The 20,901-nt window shown below is 40.7% G+C and overlaps 1 protein-coding gene across 2 annotated transcripts in view; it reads left to right on the top strand.

Moving 5' to 3' along the window:
- Positions 1-20,901, top strand: part of LOC109478773 (glucocorticoid-induced transcript 1 protein-like) — a 65,481-nt gene that overhangs the window by 31,697 nt on the left and 12,883 nt on the right. For both annotated transcript variants that reach the window (XM_019780534.1, XM_019780533.1), the window contains exon 2: positions 6,900-7,054. In XM_019780534.1, coding sequence (XP_019636093.1) covers positions 6,900-7,054 — 155 coding nt within the window. The remainder of the gene's footprint in view (positions 1-6,899; positions 7,055-20,901) is intronic.

Here is a 20,901-nt window from a genome sequence, read left to right as displayed (position 1 = left end):
CAGGACAAGTCCCCGAGCAGTACAGCGGCGTACTCCAGTTTTGGTCTGACCATTGTGTTGTACGCCATTTCAAGTGCCTCCCGGGATAGCTTGCCCTGGAGTTTCCATAGGAAACCCAGGGTTCGCCTGGCCTTGCTGGTTGTGATCTGGACATGTTCGGTCCAGCGTAAGGTTTGGTGGATGGTTGTTCCCAGGTGGGTGTAGAACGGCACTTGTTCAACTTCCTGCCCTGCGATGTATATGGGAGGAAGCTGTACCTTGCTTCTAGGGGACTTGATGCAAAGTACTTTGCATTTATCTGGGTGAAGTTGGAGACCCCAGTCGAGGAACCAGGTAGATACCAGCTCGAGGTCGATGTTAGTTGTTCTGGCCACTACCTGGGCGGTTGGTCCAGACTTGGAGAGCGAGGTGTCGTCAGCAAAACAGTTTATATTGGAGGAGCAGGGGAGTTCTTTTATGTCGTTAATGAACACAAGGAACAATAGCGGGCCTAAGATGCTTCCTTGTGGCACGCCAGCCTGCGTGCTTCCCCAAGTAGATGCAACGCCATTGATCACAACACGTTGCTGACGTCCGGCAAGATAGTCCGCAAACCAGTTGTTCAGGGGCCCCTTAACCCCATAGCGGGACAGTTTATAGATGAGGCCATCATGCCAGACGGTGTCGAACGCTCGACGGACATCCAGAAAGACAGCAGCTGAACAGGAGGTGTTAGGGTCATCTATGGACTTGGCCCATTCGTCTACGAGACGCAAAAGCTGCAGCACTGTTCCATCCCCTTTCTTGAACCCTGACTGCACTTGAACTTTAAAATGAAATATTATCTGAAGCATCAATTGTTTCTGATTACAGAGCTTTGCCATGCTAGGGTGCACTTTTCCTTCGTTAGCCCTCAATTCATGCCCTTACCTTCAGGCACCAAGTGATGCCAAGTGAGAATTTTGTGTTATGTATTCATATAGCAGGATGTGAGATTTGATATGACAGCACCCTTAGCACAGGCACCACAGAAACTTCCCAGATAAAGTGTGGCATCATTTTCCCCCGGAGAGTTAGGTATAAGATCACTTGGATAGCTCCGGAAGGCTGCTCCATACATCAGGATGGTGTATGAAGGTGACATTACCCTCTGGGAGTGATAGTTCCAGGATAAAACACCATCCAACCAGCTATATCATACATCACCATCTACACACAGACACTATGTCGCCATCAATATTCCCTGCAGATTGATAAATGATCCTATGCACCCCTGTTTCTTAAGTGGTATTAACCATAAAGATGTGTTTTAGCCCATACTGGAAGGGTCCATTAAGTTATAGTGGGGGTAATGACTGTATTTCTGATGGGTTAGTTAGTGAGAAGCTGAGGTAATTGCACTTGGGATTTTTGTTGGAATAAGGGTGCAGGGGGGAGATGCTTTCATTTCCAGATACGGTATCCTTTGCGGTATTGTTATCAGGGCTCGAAATTCAGGGATTTTTATTTGCTACATTGACTGTTACCACCTATGATGTATGAAAAAAATAATGGCAATGGTCTCTGAATAGCATGATTCATACTTCTCAAAGTCTGAGTGGTGCAGGTAAAATTTGTCCAGTGTAGGTAATTTTTAAGTGAAGTACCTTCTCAGGTGCAGATATACAGAAAAAAAATGTCGAGCTCTGGTTATATTGCTTTTCTTCATATTCATAGTATTAACATTTAATTTTAAACTTTTTTATGGACTAAACTGTACTGAATGGTGCAGGTAAAATTTGTCTGGTATTTTTCAATAAGGGTATGAAAACATTTCCAGCCCTGGATAAAGTGTTACCTAGTTCGGAGTACCACACTTGAAATGAGACAGAAGCCACTCTGGGATAAACCTGGTGATTTTTCACCATTTGTTCTGTCAATATCCCAGATGCATGCTGCTTTAATTGGCCGAGGAAATGAAAATGTGAAGAAGTCATCAATCTGATACACAAGCTTTTCTAAAGGATTAGTGAAATACCCTATATCAGTCAGTGTGATTCACCAAGGAGTAGACTAGGGTGCGAGGAAGTGCCGGTTTTTCTGTCAATTACAGGAACTTTGTGGCGTGTGCCAAAATTTTTAAAACCAATCCGTCAACCTTGATGGACAAAATTGGCAAAAAGATATAAAAACATTCGAAGGACAACCAACAACCACTTTCAACCCCATGATTTGCCTTTCAAAATGTAGGAAATTTCGTTTATAATTTAAAGGCTTTAAAATCTAAAATTTGCCCCCGGACCCCAAAAATTTGAGCTGGCTAGAGCCCTGGTGTAGATATCACATTTTAAAGGACCCCCCCTCCCGTCCAATAAAATTCATTAAAAGCACTGTACTATGTTGAGCCATTAAAACCAAAGCAGCTTTTTTCTACAGATCTACCTTGCAGTCTAACTACATTGTCCTTCAACTTTAATTGAACTGTTATGAGTAGCTCCTACTGTCTTTGGTTTACGATGTACGAATATATCTCTGAAACTTGTTAAAGCAGCACATGTTTTGCCCTACGGTTCCATACAAGTAATTTTACAGGCATTTGGTTGCCTGGGAGAATATGTTCTGATTGAATGTATGATTTATCTTTTTTATACTATTTTATATCCCCTAAGAGCAGAAGTTGTGGGGTATCAGGTGGTGTAATATCAGTCAGTTCATTTCATGCACTATTGTCGGATTCATGTACAATGTAGTTTTGTATTGCTATGTGGCGCCGGCAAACTTTGTAGACATCCATATAACCGCCATCAGATAGAGGACAAACTACCAGTGAAGTGAGAAAGAGATTGCCCTGGGAGCATTTTTTATAGACTTACAGCACTGAAAATACTAATAACACTCATAATCAATCTTGTGTAACATGAAAGTTCTGTTTTACACGGTGAACTCTCGGTCAGTGAGCAAGAGCAACCAAGATTACAACAAAATGTACTTTAAAGTAAATTGCAGCTCAGCTGTGTCTCAAATCAGTCAGTGATTTGAACAGTGTTCTAACCAGCCTGAAGATTTTTTCTGTCATCTCAATTTTGTTCGACATAACATGTAACAACAGCTTAACTTAATGACATGTCTTTCCATATCTTTACACGCCCCTGATTTTTGTCCTTCAAAGATGACGGATTGTGCAAAATTGCATCAAATGGCAGAAAGACGGATGCTGGCTAGAACACTGGTTTTGAAATTTAAAGGCTGACGAAACATTCCCATTTTCACCCGAGTAGAAGTAATTTTTCAGTTGCTGACAGGATAAAGATAAGTCCTTTTTAGTTTTACACAACCAAGTGTTTTATTCAGCCGACAGTTCGGTGACTGTCACCTTCCTCACGGTCACCGATATGTTGACTCAGAATAAATTTGGTTCTATAAAAAGAGTCTCGTTATTCCATGATGTTTGCTGCATCAGCCCGAGCTACTTGTATAAGTACCTGCTCGATCACCAGAAATAGGCATCCCATAGCGGTGTCCGTCTAATGAAAGAAGAACCGACCATTAGACATCAACCAGGACCAATCAGGCCAGTTTGATAAGCTGCATTGATTTCAGTGTCGGCGACCGGACAACTCAGGGAGTCTTTCCACTGCCAACTATTTCTCAAGACAGTTGGTTCAGAGCTACTGAAAAATGACTTGTACTCCAGTGAAAATGGGAATGTTTTGTCATACAGTCCCAAATGCTTTCCCTATCAATTCATATTGATCTTTGCAGTGCAGGGGAGTAAGGATGCATGTGTCTTCGTTTCAGATCGGTTGTTGCATAATTACATCACACTCACTCACTATCCTGTGGGTATATTATATATCTTTTGTGGAAATTGAAAAATATTTTTTCTTTACTTCCTAATATCAGTAATTGACAGTTATTGTTACAATAGAATTATTTCAAATTGTAAAAAAAAAATTGCAGTAACTTTCAAGTTTGAGGTGGTCAAACAACAGTACTGGTTATAAAAGTCAACTGCCTTTCAAACTATTCTGCAGCCTTGTTTTTGCAAGAGAGATTGATGGACAAAATTATCAATATCAATAATTAATGAAATAATTGCTCCTTTTGTACATGTTCAGTCACTTTATGTACACCTTGGCCACTTGCTAATAATTGCAACAATATTTCACATCGCGAATGCCGCATTTGACTTATTTTGCTTTTGTTATATGGGAAGACTCTGATCTATTCCGCCTGGGGCTTATTTGTGCCATCCCTTATTTATCACACTGGTACTAAGATGAAGAGACTTTACTCATTGTTACAATAACGAGGATGAAAAAGGCAGATGGTCGATAGTGTAAATCCCAAGTGACATTTCTCTGGAAAATTACAGCAGCAGAATGCAGTAATCTTTGTATTGGGCTGAACAAATCTGTTAGATCAAGAGATTTTCGGGGGAAATCCTGGCTCGCAGATCCCATTTCATGCTTGAGCTGGACTGTATTGATTGTGAATTTGGGTGGCGCCACTTGGATACATGCATTTATTCACTTCTGGGCTGCTTTGATATAGCAAATCTATCTGTGATCACGTTCACTGTGCCAGCTTGTTTTGGTACCTAAACCAAATTATGAAATCGTGATGTCCTTATGAGGAAGAAGATCAAGATCGAGAAGCTCTACATTTTGGAAATGCCACACAAACATTTGAACATTTGTGATATTTCACTCGAGTTGTTGACTTTATGTACCTCTGGGTGAAATGGAAGCTTCTTTGTGTTCCAGATGAAAATTGTCTCTCTAATTTGATGACTATCGCAGTCGTAACAATGTTACTACTGATATATCAGATTTATAGGTTAATTGCATTGATGATGTAGAATAAGGATTGTACAGTGTTTGTATGACAAAATTTCATCAAGTTCTAATCTAGTTGTGATGTGAGATACAGATTGACTGTGAGCTGGTGACTTGTTCAAGTCACTCTTTTTTCAGAGTTAAGGCTTAGAATATCAAATTGAAATACTAGTATGAAATTCAAACAAATAATTATTGAACATACATGTAGAGGAGGCAGAAATATGTTTTGATTGAAATGGTATTACAGATGGAAGTGGATGAAAGTTCATCTGTGTCGGTAGTTACATGTTTAGAATTATAACACTTTTGTTCCAGCACAAGAGAAATTGTTGTCACCTAGAGCTTTTAACCAGTAACTCTGTCTACTGAGGAAGACTAGAGTTAATAGTTGAAAGCTCAATTTCTCTTGTGTTGGAACAAAAGTTTAAACATTCATATATGTGTTACATTAATACTGTTTATGCATATCAAAACTGTATTCTTGAGGGTCCATCCACTACACACCACTCCAGCCCACAAAACTGTCTTTGTGACATCTTGTAGTCATCTACCAGAGAACAGACAAACTAAAGTCTAGAATGTCTGTGTGCCTTCTGCCAGTGGCATGACCTCATGTGTCTGTGTGAGGAAAGCCATCCTGATGAACCACAGAGTTTGACCTGACTTTTGGGGTAGTCCTAGTAACTTACCATATCCACCATTGTTACCCTGTAGTGTAAACACCCTAGTGCAACATTAGACCACGATGTGTCTGCCAACTTCCCACCGCCACATCTGTTGAACAACCCAGGATCACACGGGGCACCACTTGGCCCTTACCCTATCTCCATGACAATAGGGAAGCTCGTGTACACACAGTACCAAAGATAAAGCCGGGTCCAGAATTCGGAACCTTGTTTCTCAAATCTTCAGTAAGCTTCGTGCGATCTTGTAACATTTGTGCAGCTGCCGTGTGCAGATAACAGTGTTATATGAAGGTTGTTGTTGTGGCATAACTGCTGTGCCCTTTTCTATGTGTTAGGTAGGGACAGATGGAGGTCTGTGTACACTTGACATTGGAAAGAGCAGGGCTGAAATATACGCCAGGTCAAACCCCGTTGTAGTCATGACCTTTTCTAACTGTAGTTTTTCAGGGAAAATGTCGAAGTTGAGATGTTATCTGCCCAAAACATCACATGCGGTCTTGGTTTTTTTCTCCATTTGGATAAGTATATTGTGCACTGTCAAGTGGACATAGCCCTGTATACAAAGCTTAAAAAGAAGGAGTCTCATTTTAAGATGTTTGTATTTTCTTTATTTAAGGCTATTATTAATAGTAGCACAGGATATGTATCCCTTGTTCTGTTCGTCAGTAATGTAATGTAAACCTCTGTGAAAAATTAGTCCAACAGAAGCATACTTTGTCTCCAAGATTTCCCCCCTGAACCATCATCTTGTCTGTAATTTTCCCCGTTCTAATGGCCGCCGAGTGCTCGTCCTTAACGGCAGCCAATAAAACATCCTTGTTCAGAAAACAACATAAAAAGCTGTAATCTGCTGTAACATGTGCAGGCAAGAGTGATCTCCCAGCTCTTTTGTGTGGCAGAACCATCTGTTCATGTTTACTTGAAGAAGAAGGATAATAGCATCCCAGTGGCAGAGATATGCTCTAGAATGGATTACCTTGATAAGAGAAACCCTGCAGGGGCAATGAGATGAAAGAAATACAAGATTGTTTTTTTGAAGTAGTAGGGTATGTGCTCTTGGTTTATGGTTTAAAGGAGGAGGATGGAAAAGGAAAGAAGTTGTGAGTTATGATCATACGTGTGCAGTATGTGAGATTTTGGGGATAAAACGTTGTAAAAGGGGTCAAATCTGCTCAGATGTTGTCAGCCAACAGTCGTTCTGAATGCAGATGTGAAATCGAGAATTTGTCGAAAAAATGAATCAATGGATGGATGGAGGTTGTTTTGGTTTGAGCATGACATGTTGATTCATATAGACTCTTACTTCGCTCTAATGGATTAGAAAATGCTGCTTTATCAACCACTTGAAAACTTATTGTGGAAAATATTCCCTTTTTTTAAGTTGTGCATGAATAACACATCTTTTTTCTGGTAGGAACGAAGCCTCCTCGGACCAGCCCCTCCCCTTCCATCCGCCGGACATCCTCCCTGGACACCATCGCTGTCGGGTCCTACCTGAAGGGCATCTGGCCACATGACATCCCTCACCACTACATGTACGGGCCGCAGATGGTCAACAAGGCTACACAGGTCAGTAACCATGGTGACCATCACCATGGCAACTCACCTAGCAACCCCACTGCCGTACTCCAGAGGATAATGCATGTATCTATTAATTTCAGTTGTCCCAGTATGTTATCAAAATGCCTACAGGATGTTACATAGGCAATTCAGACTGAGTACAGATGGTTTTGGTTGCCTTGAATAAATAAACTACTTCTGGTACTTGTCAACAGTCTCCATGTGTAAATTGCATGATTTTAAATATTGGGTGTAGTATGGTTCATATGTTTACACACAGATTGTATTGTCTGTTAGTATACTGTTTTATGTCCAAACAAATATTAATAGCGATCAGTGTCTGTTGGCATTGGCAGTACAGTCAAACCTGCACAAGAAGACCACTCAAGGGACTGATACAACCTGGTCTATGGACAGGTGGTCACAGTATAGACAGGATTCTGAAACAATGCTTGTGTCAATGGGGAAAATTATGCTAGTGTGGTCACATTGGTCAGGTAGTCCTTATGTAGAAGTGGTCACTTGTACAGGTTTGACTGTAACATCAATAGAAAAAAATGATTGAAATCAGTTCTCAAACAATCTGTACACTTCTGCAGTGCACACAGTCAATGTTAACTACTAGACTTACAATGTAGTTGGGACTACAGTTCACATAGTGCTGGAGAATTGATTTCTGTACCTTACTTCTGACAACATCATTGATTAACATCTTTTTGTTTTCTCTCTGAAGACAGGGGATGTTGATGACCAGCACCAGTACTTTGGTGTACATGTTTCTGTTTCTTCATGAGAATGCACAGAACATGTACATGTTTCTCTCTGAACCAAGACAAATACCTGGCTATGTCAGAGGTTACCGGGCCTAATGGTAAAGTGTAGTAGTAATGCAGGGATGGGGCCAGATTTTTGCCCTCTGTGTCTCCAGGTAATACCTCACTAATGCTTTCATCCATACCCTTTGCCATTGGAAAATAATACCTGCCACTTTTAGGCCACGTTGATGTGATTAAATGGATGACATCCTCTAGGAACCCCAAAACTGATGCAAGCTTGAAAATTTAAAAAAAAAGTTTGGCAAAAAAAAAAAAAGGTTGACTTCATCATGAAATCTGTGTGGTGTGAAGGTTGAACAAAGGACTAAACACACAGGGTATGATATGGCAAATTCTTCCTTTTCTCTGGAATTGATTTTGGCATTATTCGACAATAGGGATGGGGACTCACTCACTCACTCACTCACTGTCATTTTCATTTCTTTTCTTTTTTTTTTTTGGATTCACGACATACACTTTTGTATATTTGCTCATATTGCAGCAGCTTTTCACGATGTACAGTATGGTTGAAACCTTTTTTTTTGGAGACAAACAAAAAAATTCAGTTGTCATGAAAGTTCATCTGTGTTGGTAGCTACATGTAGTTGTTTAAAGGAAAAAACTTAAGTTCCAATACAAAAGAGAAATGTTCTCTCCTAGAGCTTTCAACCAGTGACTCTGGTCTTCTTCAGTAGACGAAAATTCATGCACGTGCTGATGTCATCCATATAATCAAATCAACATGGCCTTAGCAGCAGGACTGGTCTACTTTAAACCCAGCACCCCCCTCTCTAGACATGACCTTTTGAGGAACCTGGCCAAACAGATGTCACAGTGCAGCCAGTTCTAAAACTATGACCAAGAAAGAGTTTGACAAATGGACATCCTGTGGGAACATGCCTCTCCCAGGGAAATGTACATTGACCACTTTATTCTCCCTTGCATTGACCTAAATTGCCTTGGCAAGATGAAAAGCCATTTATAGTAGAACCAGGCCTACCAGAACCTACCCCATAGCTCTTGATTGTAGATACTTGATCAAGTTTCTATCCTTGTGACCTAACAATCTATCTTCTGGAGGGCAAACTCAAGAAACATTAACTGACAAGAAGAATGATAACATAGATATATTCTGTGAGTATTCCAGTTCAATGTGTGGGTCTGTGGCAGACTGATAATGACAATCATCCTCGGCATGTATCACAGAATGCACAATATTCCTCTGATATCGTTTGGTCATGGAGTTTTCACCAATCTCTCTATAGCTACCCAATTGCTGCTACCGTTAACTATACAGGATGGTTAGTTCTCCTTGACCTTGGTAATACGGTGTATAGAGAAGGCATGGTTCCATTTATATGCAGTATGTACAAGTGAATTCTGTCTTTATATACAAAAGACTTCTTCTTCCTTTAATGCCCACGATAATGATTAAATGATCATTCTGGCATACTAATTTTCACCTGCAGGTTCGGTGACATGGCAGGATTCGAACCCGGGACCTCTTGGTTCTGAGCCAAATGATCCGCCATTACACCACATAACCCCACCAGGCTGGTCGTTGAACCAAAATTCTGCAGCAACTCTGTGTTCTACCTATGGCTTTTGAATTATTATCTGCAGCAAAAACTACCTCAGGAAAGTTTGGAGTCATTCCAGTGTCCTGCCCTGCCCCGGGCTCCACACACAGCAAATTGTAGAAAGGTGCTCTCTGGGTTGAACAATGGTATCTCTGGAGCATTCCCTCAGTACCATCCAAACTTTAATGGCAGATCTGCTGGCAGGGGCTGCCCTCGCAATCCACATTCCTCCCATTGATGCATTGTTACCGACTCCAAATGATTCCTGGGAAAGTCTTCTAATAGGCAGAGGGCACATTAGGTCCAGCAATCTTGACTCTGATTTCTCCGGCGAGGGCCATGGTTGCATTCTTTGCGTAATTTGCCGTGTAAAGCCTCGGTAGGCTTTTGGCACGAAGCAACCATGTGATGGGCATTTAGGATTCAAGAGACTTGTAATAGGCTGGGGGCATCCATGGACATTCAACACTTCACTCAAAACTTTAGTGGTTTGTGTTTGGGAGTGGGGTTAAAGTGAACAACGATGGCAGGAAATGGATTCTGCCTTTTAGGGACACAGTTGATAGCAGTAATTATAACAGTATATATACTTTTACTTTTAGCAACATTAACATACAATGGTTTACTATATTTTAAGTTTCATTGAAGTGATACACCAAGGAAAAATACTGACTTGTTTCCCTTCTTTGCCAGTTGCTCACTGCATTTGTTGAAGCATAAAGTTGAATGTCTAAAGAGATATTGAATCGATTTAGACCTCAGAAGTCAGCTGCAGTCAGCAAACATATTTTGTACAGGATTGGTTCAAAATATGCTGCCACATCTCATTTCTTTCTTTTTTTTCAACTTGAGAGTTCATTTCAGTTGACAGCAAACTCCAAAATGGGGAAAGCAGAAAAAAAAAGACTAAATTTAGCTTAAAGTAGCTACTTGAAGAAAATGCTATGCTGCACCTCGGTCTACGATGACTGCCGTAATGACTGAGTGGATGAGAATTACTGGGCTCCAGCCTGGTATCACGCTGTTAGTGAAGCTAGTAAGGAGCAAAATCTACCTCAGAACAGGCCAATTAGCCAGCCAAGAGCCTAGGGCCGTCATCCTAGAAATCCAACCTTTTGTGCCAAACTCACACACCAGCAGCGATTCCTAAACTAATAAAGTGTAACAAGCTCTAATCAGGCGCTTTAAGGAGCACAGAGTTCGTCCGGTAACAATATTCTGTCCAATCCTATTTTGCGCCAAACTTGGAGAGGAGCTGGTTTGGTAGGCAATTAAGTTTTGGACGTGTCTCCCAGAGGTTTTTGAACTTCCGCTTCATGTGCCATGGTGGTTGGGAGCTGGTTAGAAACTTGTCTGAAGCCAAGTCTGGAAAGTACTCCTGACGTGTGTACTGACAGCCAAGTGCTGCAGTAATTGACCCCATGGGCCCTGTCCTGGCATTGCTGGTCACTGCTCAGGATCATGTTATCAGATAGAGGGGCTGTCTTCATGCTACAGCCATAGCCTCCTTTGCAGGCATTTCAGACACAGTCAGCATTTTTGTGGGGAGAGGGGGGGCACTGAGTCTTCTGGGCGTGGTCATTTTTTGGGGGAGGGTATTTGCAAGTTGCATGATTGCAAAAATGCCAATCTGACATAGGACACCTACAACAGAGGCTACTACCAGCCTGTTGTGTAGATCTACTCCACACATGGTTCCAGTTATTCTTTGGATGGAATCATATTGGACTGAGTCTGTTCCGTGTACTTGCCCTCCCTGTAAGTCAGCTGTAATTGACCTCTACGGACCTGACCCTTGTTTGAAGGTCACAGGGTGAGATTCTTGAAGTGCCTGGATTTAAGTCTGCTTTCAGAGTCCAGTAGGCCTGTTTCTTCCGTGTTTTACTAGGTGTCAAGAAGGAATGCAAGACATTTAAGTGGACTTTATACAAGCTGTGCCTCTTTATTTGACCTTGTCAAGGTATTTTAGCCATGGATTGAGGTGTTCAAGAACTTTTATTCTCCAAGAACTATCGCAGAGTGGAACTTGCTGCCACTGAGTACAGTTGGGATATCATCGCTAGAAAGCTTTAAAACAACTCCTGCGGTTAGATGTGCAAAGATTGGGTGTAACACGTCGTTCCGTGTAATATACGTGTAGTTAGCTGCCACCGCCCTGCGTCCCTGCAAATCTGGTGTGTTATGCCAAAGGTCAGTTATACTGGCCATACAGATACAGATACCGTAACTTGGTAAATCAAATATAAGTACTGCACAAATTTCGGGAGCACAAATTATACTAACAAAATTATGCAGACCATTCCCTGAGACAATAAAAAGAAAATGTACAGCTTGCCCCCCTTTCAATTTCTATTGGTAATTTACAGTCTCAAAGCCCAACAACTGTAGGACGTTGTTGAAGCTGACATATTTGGTGCTTGGCCCCTCCCACCCCTGACCTTGCCCACAAGTAGGGTTGAAGAAAACACTTGGGTTCCACCTGCAAGCTGTAAACCTTTCCCAGGGGTCCTGGCTGGGAGATGTGGGTATGTTATCCTGTGTAAGACCTGTCTCCATGCCGCTGTGCCACTTGTAAACACCAGGATTCCACAGTAGACAGCTTCACACTCCACTGGCTCCAGATAGGGACAAGACTGTTGTGAGCGGTATGGAAAGGTCACTGACAACTTCAAGGAAGAAAATACACAGCTTTCAACATGTCTTCCCTTCAGGGCTCTAGCCAGCACCGTTTTTGTGGCTTGTGATGGATAAATTTTAAAACCAATCTGTCAATCTTGATGGACAAACATCCAAAATGACCACTCTTCCAACAACTCTTAACCCCATGATTTGCCTCTTGAAATGTGGTGAATTGCATTTTTGGAGGCTTGAAAAATTATAATCCAAAAATATGCCTCCGATCATGAACCTGGGCTTCCGAAAAGAATTTTGAGCTGGCTAGAGCCCTGCCTACCTTCCAGTGTAATGTTACTAAACATGAACAATTCAGGCTCATGGTACACTCATCTTGATGGTTGGATGTAGCCCAGATTTTGTGTTTTTGCCAAGTGTTCTGGCAAGTGTTATTTCTTTGAAGGGGTCATCATCATAGGTCATCAGCAGTTGTTTTCAATGATCACAATCTTCTTCTGTTATTTATTGGTTAAAGAGCAGAATAAGTTGACTTCTACAGCTAAAGTTGTCTGTGTTTACTTCTGTTTTGTGTCAAACATTTATAACAAGTGTACCCTGAAGTTTTTAGTGGATATCAGAACCATCAAGCCAGTACTACTACTAGCCAGTCTGAAATGTTTTTCCATCATCTCAATTTTGTACAATGTACACGTATGATGTTTTCTACAATCTTGTCAAGCAGCAATCTTAAGGAGGTTGGGAGCATGCTCGTCCAGGGAAATTTCAAAATCTTGACCCTTTGAAACACATTTTCCTATATTTTGAGGGACAAATTTTGCTGGTAGACTAAGCTTAGTTTATGACATCTCTCTCCATACCTTTTCATGTAAATTTTGTCCCTCAAAGATGACTGACTGGGTAGCATGTTTGTCTGTAATGAGTGGCAAAATTCTGTCAAGAGATGCTGGCTAGAGCACCTCAGCCCAGCTTACTCCTATCTGTCAGTTCATGGTTGGAACCTCCCAGGATGTGGGTTGTGGGCGCCCTTCCTCTCAAAACACCCCAGAGGCCAGGCTAATGTGGCATGAAACTAGAAAATGCTCCAGGGATCTGCATCCCATATCCTTTTCCTCAGAACACTGTTCCCAGTTCTTCAGAGAGATGGCTTTCATTTGTTCACCTGTCCATTTCACTCTCCTGTATGGTGAAGTAGCCAGGCTCCCCACAACAGTGCTAAAGTTGTGTGGTGAAAGTGGCAGCAGCAGGGTACTAACTACAGTACATGCCCACCCCCACATCTTATTACTGGTGGCTTAGACTTCCAGCTAGGTGTGTTTTCTTCATGCCAACCACACCGCCAGAACCCATTTTCTCCATCTATGGTTGCTTTTCACCAATAGGTAATTAACTAATCAATCAATGAATAAGTCAACCAACATCATTGATTTCAGCCAAGACTTACCAGTTGAGACATTTGGGCAAGCATAGCCTCTATTTTAGATAATAAACTAAACAGTGCTTATATATACATGTATAGTTTCGAAATGAATTATGATCTAACACAACCCAATAAATTTTGGTCACCCCGACAGCTTTCTTCACATTCAAATGAAAGAATTGGTTATACATAGGTGGCACATAGGCTTATCTGCTTATTCTAACTCTGCATGGTATAGTTACATAACACAACTGCCACTTACTCAATGTATATGTACCTTAAAACATGTCTGTCCAGCAGTCTAATGATATTATTCATTTTTCGTTTCATTTTAGTAGTAGACCATGAGAAAGTCCCTGTACTTTTGTCAAGTCAATAAAGAATCTGTATAGCCTGTATAACCATCCTCGGTGTAACACACCAGCATCATGTTCCCAGCACTTGCCCTTCCTAGATGTTGAACATCAGCGAGCTTTATTGCTAAAAGGCCAAGTTGTAGTAGGTATGAATAATGCAGGTGCAGATTGCCCAGAGCCAGGAGGCATTTCATCCACAGAAAGGGGCTTTGCTTCCCCACAGGACGTACAGGACCCCAGGCAGTCCCGGTAGTCGCTCTGTAAATTATAATCCCACACAAAACTGCAATCCTGAATATTGCATGCATAAAGAGAGAGATAAGCCAGGAGTGGGTTTCAGGGGGAGCGCAAAGCTATCGCCCCATAGAACTCGCTTTGAAGTTAATGCAAAACATGAAACGCACAAGACTACAAAACAAGCGACATAGCCGCAGAAGTTCATACACATGGAGTATGAAATGGAACTTGGAAGGGTTAAATTTTAACTTGTCACAAGTTGTCTCATGATAAACAGCTATTGGCTCACACTCACCAGGATAAATAGGATTCTATCGACATGCTTCAGGTAGAGGCAAATGTCGCAGTATGCTGTATGATAATGTCTTTTTTCTACAGCAAGTAGGCTTAGGCCAATTGATTTGATAATGTGGATAACATCCTCTGGGAACCCCAAAACTGATGCGGGTGTGCGAATAAAAAAAGTTTGGCCAAAAAAAAAGTTACCTTCATTATGAAATCTACGTGGTCATGAAGGTTGAACAATGTCTAAACACACAGAGTATGGTATGGAAATTATAGATTCTTCATTCTCATTCCTTCACATTTTCTTCTTTTCCTTTTGATTGGAATTGATTTTGGATTTTCTACAAATAAGCTTCGTAGTCCATTATTTTTTGGGGCAGTTTACAGCTCATTTTGTAGCTGCTTTGTACAATTTACAGTATGGTGGAAAACTTTCTTTGGAAACGGACCAAAATTCATGAACGCTTACATGTCATCCATATAATCAAATCAACATGGCCTAAAGCAGAAAAATGAACTTTTTTCTACAGTTTAATGATAGATTGTCAGAAAGTGGATTAGTTTTTCCTGGAGGAAAGCTGTTTGTTGGATTGATTGGGTGCTGATTAGCTCCATTAGAGTGGGATGATTAGATAAGAAGCTGGTGATAATCACTCAGACTTGTCTATCTTGTCCCCTCATCCCACCACTTCTACTGACCCAGATACATCACATCTGATTAGCCTCACTCTGTACTGCACATATCTCACAAATCAGCACACTTCAGGATGCTTCCAGTGACGTATGTCATCTGTGGGGTTAGATGGTTGCACGTGGATGTTAAAGGGGCATTATGTAATATTTTTGCTGCAAAAATTGAAACATTTAGATTGGAAAAAAATCTTACTGTGATTAAAATTTACTTCCACTTCTTATATTTTTTGCAATTATCTTACATTTCTGACGTATGGTTGGTGCTAAAGCAGTACACATGAGGCGCGCTCAGTTTGTGATACCACCACAAACTACCAGAATGTAAACAAACATGGCTGACAGCTGTGTTTCCAGCTTTTTTTAAACACACTCATAAGGCATCGTACGTCGTATTTTGGCACATCCACTTCCTGAATGACACTTATTTGCAACGGAGTAGGGTTGATTCAACTTGTAAAGAAATGACCAGATACTTTTGTATCATCCTAAATGTTACATCATGCAGCTTCTGATAATATTTTTCTAAAAAAAATCTGAGAACCAACAAATCAAATTGGTGTGGCCTTACAGAAGAAAGGAAAGGGCGCAAATTTTTTAAGGTAATAAAAAATGTTCACATTGCCCCCATCTGCAGTCAAATTTCTCACTGCAGGAATTGGAAAATTTTGCAGTAATAAAACACTAATGGGCATGATTTTTAAGTCACCTTGATTAATGCACTGTAACATGGACATATAATGGGGACTGAATAGGCTGCAGACAAATGAGCTTCCCCATGTGGGACTGAATAGTACGATGACGAATGGCGTGCCACCCATGCTGAATACACCGGTGACAAGAAGTTGCCTTGAAAAGAAATAATTGACAGTATGTACCAGTTCGATCAATGCTAGTTACAAGCAAGGAACTCTGATTTTGGCAGATAACAGAGTGACTCTGTTGAATATTATTTTGCATATGACCCCCTTGGAGACTTGTTCAATGGGGAAAAGACAAGGCCATATTTCCTGACTGGAAGCTTAATTCATCATGTTGTAATAATTGACCTTTCAGTCTAGTATAATGTCTATGGGAACTTGGGAAATGTAGGATAATGTTTGTAAAAGAGACGTAATCTTTGGCTGTCATTTCTAATCACAGGAAAGTACATATAGTTACGATAGGTGTATCTGTGACAGTTCATATACTCTAACCTCACAATATAAGACAGAAAATAAAAAAGCAGCTACATGCAGAGGTGTGTAGATTTTGTCAGAATTTCTGCCTCCATTCGAAAAGTTTGCTCCCAAATATTCCCATCTACAGTACTTGTAGGTATGATATGAAAGCATTATCATTAATGTCTCAACGATTTGGAAAAGGATAACACGAAAATTGTCAAACTGTCTTCAAAAGAAAGGTATCTGCAGTTCAGTATGTGAAATATTTTTGCAAGGAAGATCATTTCTTTTGGTTAATCATTTCTACATGTATCAGAAAAGTTATTTAATTAGTTAGAATTATTCATAGAAAACATTACAATTACATACATACATGTATGTATGGAGGAGTAGAGATATACAACCCCCTAGTGACTCCTGCCTTCATAGCTGCCACTGTATTGGAAATGAACCAGTAATGACTCCACGCTTCGACAAAAATTGGACTGTAAATTGCAGAGCTGTTTTTTTAATGGAGGGGAGAGATGCATTTGACTAAAAGGCATAGGAAATTTCTCTTTCGTGTAATATTTGAAAGCACTACAATCACTTTTTTGCAGTGGGAGATGAAAAGGAATGATACATTCAACTCCAGAACTTGAAAATGACTTTGCTGAGGTATCAGTTGCCTTTGAATACGGCACGTTATTGTAGAGACCAGAATGACTGTTTGAACGGCGAGGCAAAATGACGGTAGCAATAATCGGTCCAGAAAAGAGATATGGCTTATGTGAAGGTATGGGACACGTTGCCAACATATCTTATGCCCAACAGCCATGTGAAAATTGCTTCTTATAGAAATGAAGCCATTATGGTCACTGCTAAGGGGCAAAAATGATAAGACCAGTTGAATAGACATGCACTCAAGGCAAAACGTTGGGCCGTTAACGCTTTATGTCCACGCTGAAGGCTTTCTTTGTGATTGGAGTTTTGGATGGATGTGGCATTTCATTCCATTTATTGGCCACTGATACAAATTTCAGCTGAGAACTGTAATAATCAGTCACGCCGGAGATAAATTCATTTCTGCATTCATGCGCAGGCACAAAGGGTGGCCGTAAATCTGGTATGCCTGTATTTTATGTTTTTGAAGTATTATTCTAGCAAGCAGAAGTACGGAGCTATACATCACATACACGGCTATACAGCGTTTGGTGACTTGTGTCACACATGTGCATGGGAGCACTCTTATACTGTAAATCAAAAATGGAAGCAAAAGTTTGCGGTTTGAGAAAAATGAACATGTTTGCAGAGCTATACATTCGCAGGGGAGGCAGGTGCAGCAAAAAAAAAGTCAGTGAAATACTTGTTCAAGGTAATGATAAGTTTGTAGTGCAGAAATGACTGTGAAAACCGCAAATATAAAAGTACCAGAAAAAAACAGTGATTTACAGTATACGGACTGTCACTGAATTTTCAGCGTACCGCCTTGCCTGCGGACACTGGTGTAGTCACTGGTGGTTGTAAAGCAATAAGACCTAATCTCATTATTACTTCAGAAGCCTTTGCAAAATGCCCTTTAAGCAAATCTGCAAGGAGCCAAATTACATGTATCGTAGCTGTACCTAGCCTAAGGCCCTTGTAATAAAAAGAGCGGATGTTCCCTTAAGGTTTTATTCCCTTCTTCTTGAAATCTGAGAACCAAGTGGAGAGGGAACATGGTATTGATGTCTTCACAGATGTTTCACTCCAATTTGTATCTTTCAAATGTTCCTGGAGAGAGCCCGCAGCACTACTGTGTGTGTAATTATATGAACCACAGGCAGAAATGCAGTAAAAGCATTTGATAGGCACTGTTCATGTTAAATGTATAGAACCCATGCAGACATTCAGCATGGGGTTTTGGATATTACAGTACATTATTTTAAAAGAAGCCCACTAGGAAACTTTCAAGCATGAGATTCTGAGAAACGATTAATTGAATTATTGGTGTTCGCTTGTAGAATTATAAACCGCTACCGGTGAAAGGGCTTTGATGTATGTACCGTGATAACAGGTGACGCTTCAAACGGTAAATTTCGGAAAGTACAAACGCACGAGGAAACTGCCCCGGGGTCCTTTTTACATTTCGCTTTAATACGCAACACTAGTTGCTAGGAGTGTCAGCAAATATTGATAGATAATTTCTTTGACATCATATACAGTAAATGTGAAGGACGATTTGTTGTCAACTCCATTTTAAAGCCAAATGCCAAATGCTACCACAAACTTCATGGTTATGTTGAAAATGTAGTGAGTTAAAAAGCGTTAAAAGATAAAACCAGTAGTACCCCTCATCATGTTATTTGTGTGCCTTTTTATACCTACCCTATTTTTATACGCACCTTTTCTGTCATAAATTCTATTACGTGTTGAAAGCTGTACATTAACGTGATGGACATCAATAGAAAAGTGATTATTGGCATCTAATTTGGCAGCTGTATAGGAAGATGAAGTGAATTAGATTTTATTATGTTGGGTAATCCTGGACACGATATAATATGGGTAATGGGGGTCCAAAAATTAAGGCCGAGGCATAATAACTTCTGAGCTTTTAAAAGTGGCCATGAAATCCACTTACAGTGATAAAACAGCACAATAGAATTCAACGTTACGTCTTATGTACTGAATAGTAAATGATAATTATGGCTGCTCAGATGAATTCACCATTTCAATCATACAGATATTTTTTGTGCTTTGAGACGTTCTGTTTGTGACATGCAAAAGTGATGGGAGATAAAGTCCTCATGCAAATTTGATCAGTTCTACTTGATGGAATGATTTCACTTGGGAGTTTTTATGTGATAAGCTACTTCAGAGCCCATGAATATACTATCCATGATGTTCTTCAGCTCACAGCTTTGATTGCTTTCAATTTATTCAATAGTATTACTTTTATACTTCCTTGGTTTCTTTTCAGTCAGAATCTATATTTTATGCACCTCATTTTCAAGTCTCATATAACTTATAACTTCTGAATTGAGAGCTTAGAAAGAAATTTAACCTATCCCAAACTTTTAAGGTTTTGCGTAGGTAGTTTTTTTAATGCTCGAGTTATTTACACTACGTGGGACGAAAGAATGAAATTTAAATTTTTAAACTAGATCAAAGGGAAAAGAATGCAGTAATAATAATCAGACTATGCTCAGCTACTGTGCCACAAAAATGGGTCAATTAGACTAAGTGGTATTTGTATGGAGTGGATTAGATTGTGATCTGGCTTTGAATGACAGGGTCAAGGTTTGAACCCTATCCTGCCTGGTGGGACCTCGCAAATGACACATCGTCTTCACAAGGGACTGTGGTTAGAACATCTCAGTGTGGTCTTGCTCAGACTTGTGTGCTTCTTTAAAGGATAGCAGTTCTTAGCACTCTGTTTGTTGTACTAGGGGACAGTGTTCTACATGTGTATTTGCTGCTTGTGACTTTTGTATGTTGCCAAAAAGTTTGTCCCACAATTTTATTTGCTCTAACTTTTGCATTGGTGCAGTGTCTGCTTGCAAAGTTTTCCAATATTTCATCTTTATAGCAGGCTTGTATTACTGTTTAAGTGTCAGAAGTGAGATTACTCAACTCCAGTGCTTATGCCCTCTCCATCTGATGTCTGAATGGTTTTGTGTCGGTTCGCTCTAACTCAGTGGACTGGGCTGGGCTGATTGCTCAGGGGTGCAGCTGAAAACGCTCTGTCAGCCCCCATCACTCCAGTCACGGCCAACAATTCATGCAGCTGACACATTTGGGCCCGCCGATCAATGGGCCGATAATTGGAGAGATTGACCCCAAGCCAAAACGGTGCAGCATGCTGAGGGTACGTAGTGCTGACTTGATTCTCGCTCTGTTGGAACCCTTTCCATCCTCCCTCGGTCAATGCAGTGGTCACTCCTTCCCTACCTCAGTCAATGCAGTGGTCACTCCTTCCCTCCCTCAGTCAATGCAGTAGTCACTCCTTCCCTGCCTCAGTCAATGCAGTGGTCACTCCTTCCCTCCCTCACCCAATGCAGTGGTCACTTCTTTGTCGGCAGTAACCCTTTCCATCCTTCCCTTCCTCAGTCAAAGCATTGGTTACTTCTTTAGTTTGGCATCTATAATTTGTAACAGATTCCACTTAAGGTTTGTTTAATCCATTTTTAAAACTTTGGGTTAAGAACCAGCTACATGTACATGGCCAACTAGCTCATTAGATGAAGTCAAACAGTCCTAACTGTAGTAAAATTGCTAGGAATTGTCGAGCATATATTCTTTGGCCATGGCCCACAGTTATATGGTAGTAGTAGTAGTAATAGTATGGCAAGTATGGCAAGAGTAGGACTAGTAGTAGTAGTAATAGTAGTAATAGTAGTGGTAGTGGTAGTAGTCGTCCTTCTATCTTGAAAGATGATGGTAGCACTCTAGGTCTGGTCCAGATACATTGTTGTGAAAAAAAGTCTCTGTGCATTGAAGAAACTTTCCTAGGAGTTTGGCGTAGCAAGCAAGCATATGTCTTAAGACTCTCAAATTGTGATAATGCCCAGCTTGCTTCATTTTTCATCGTTAAGACGTTTGTGTGCTATTAAGACCCTGCTGCAGCTCGGTGTGATAACTGTCCTTGGTGCTGAAACAGGTACTGCTGTTGTGGTGTGATAAACTTCTCCCAACAGTCCTGTAATGGAGCTGAATTGGGC

Source organism: Branchiostoma belcheri, unplaced genomic scaffold (assembly GCF_001625305.1).
Source record: "Branchiostoma belcheri isolate BF01 breed outbred unplaced genomic scaffold, Haploidv18h27 scaffold45, whole genome shotgun sequence".
Taxonomy (NCBI): Eukaryota; Metazoa; Chordata; class Leptocardii; order Amphioxiformes; family Branchiostomatidae; genus Branchiostoma; species Branchiostoma belcheri.
Note: the sequence above shows the minus strand (reverse complement) of the source record. Positions and strands in the feature narration are given on the sequence as shown.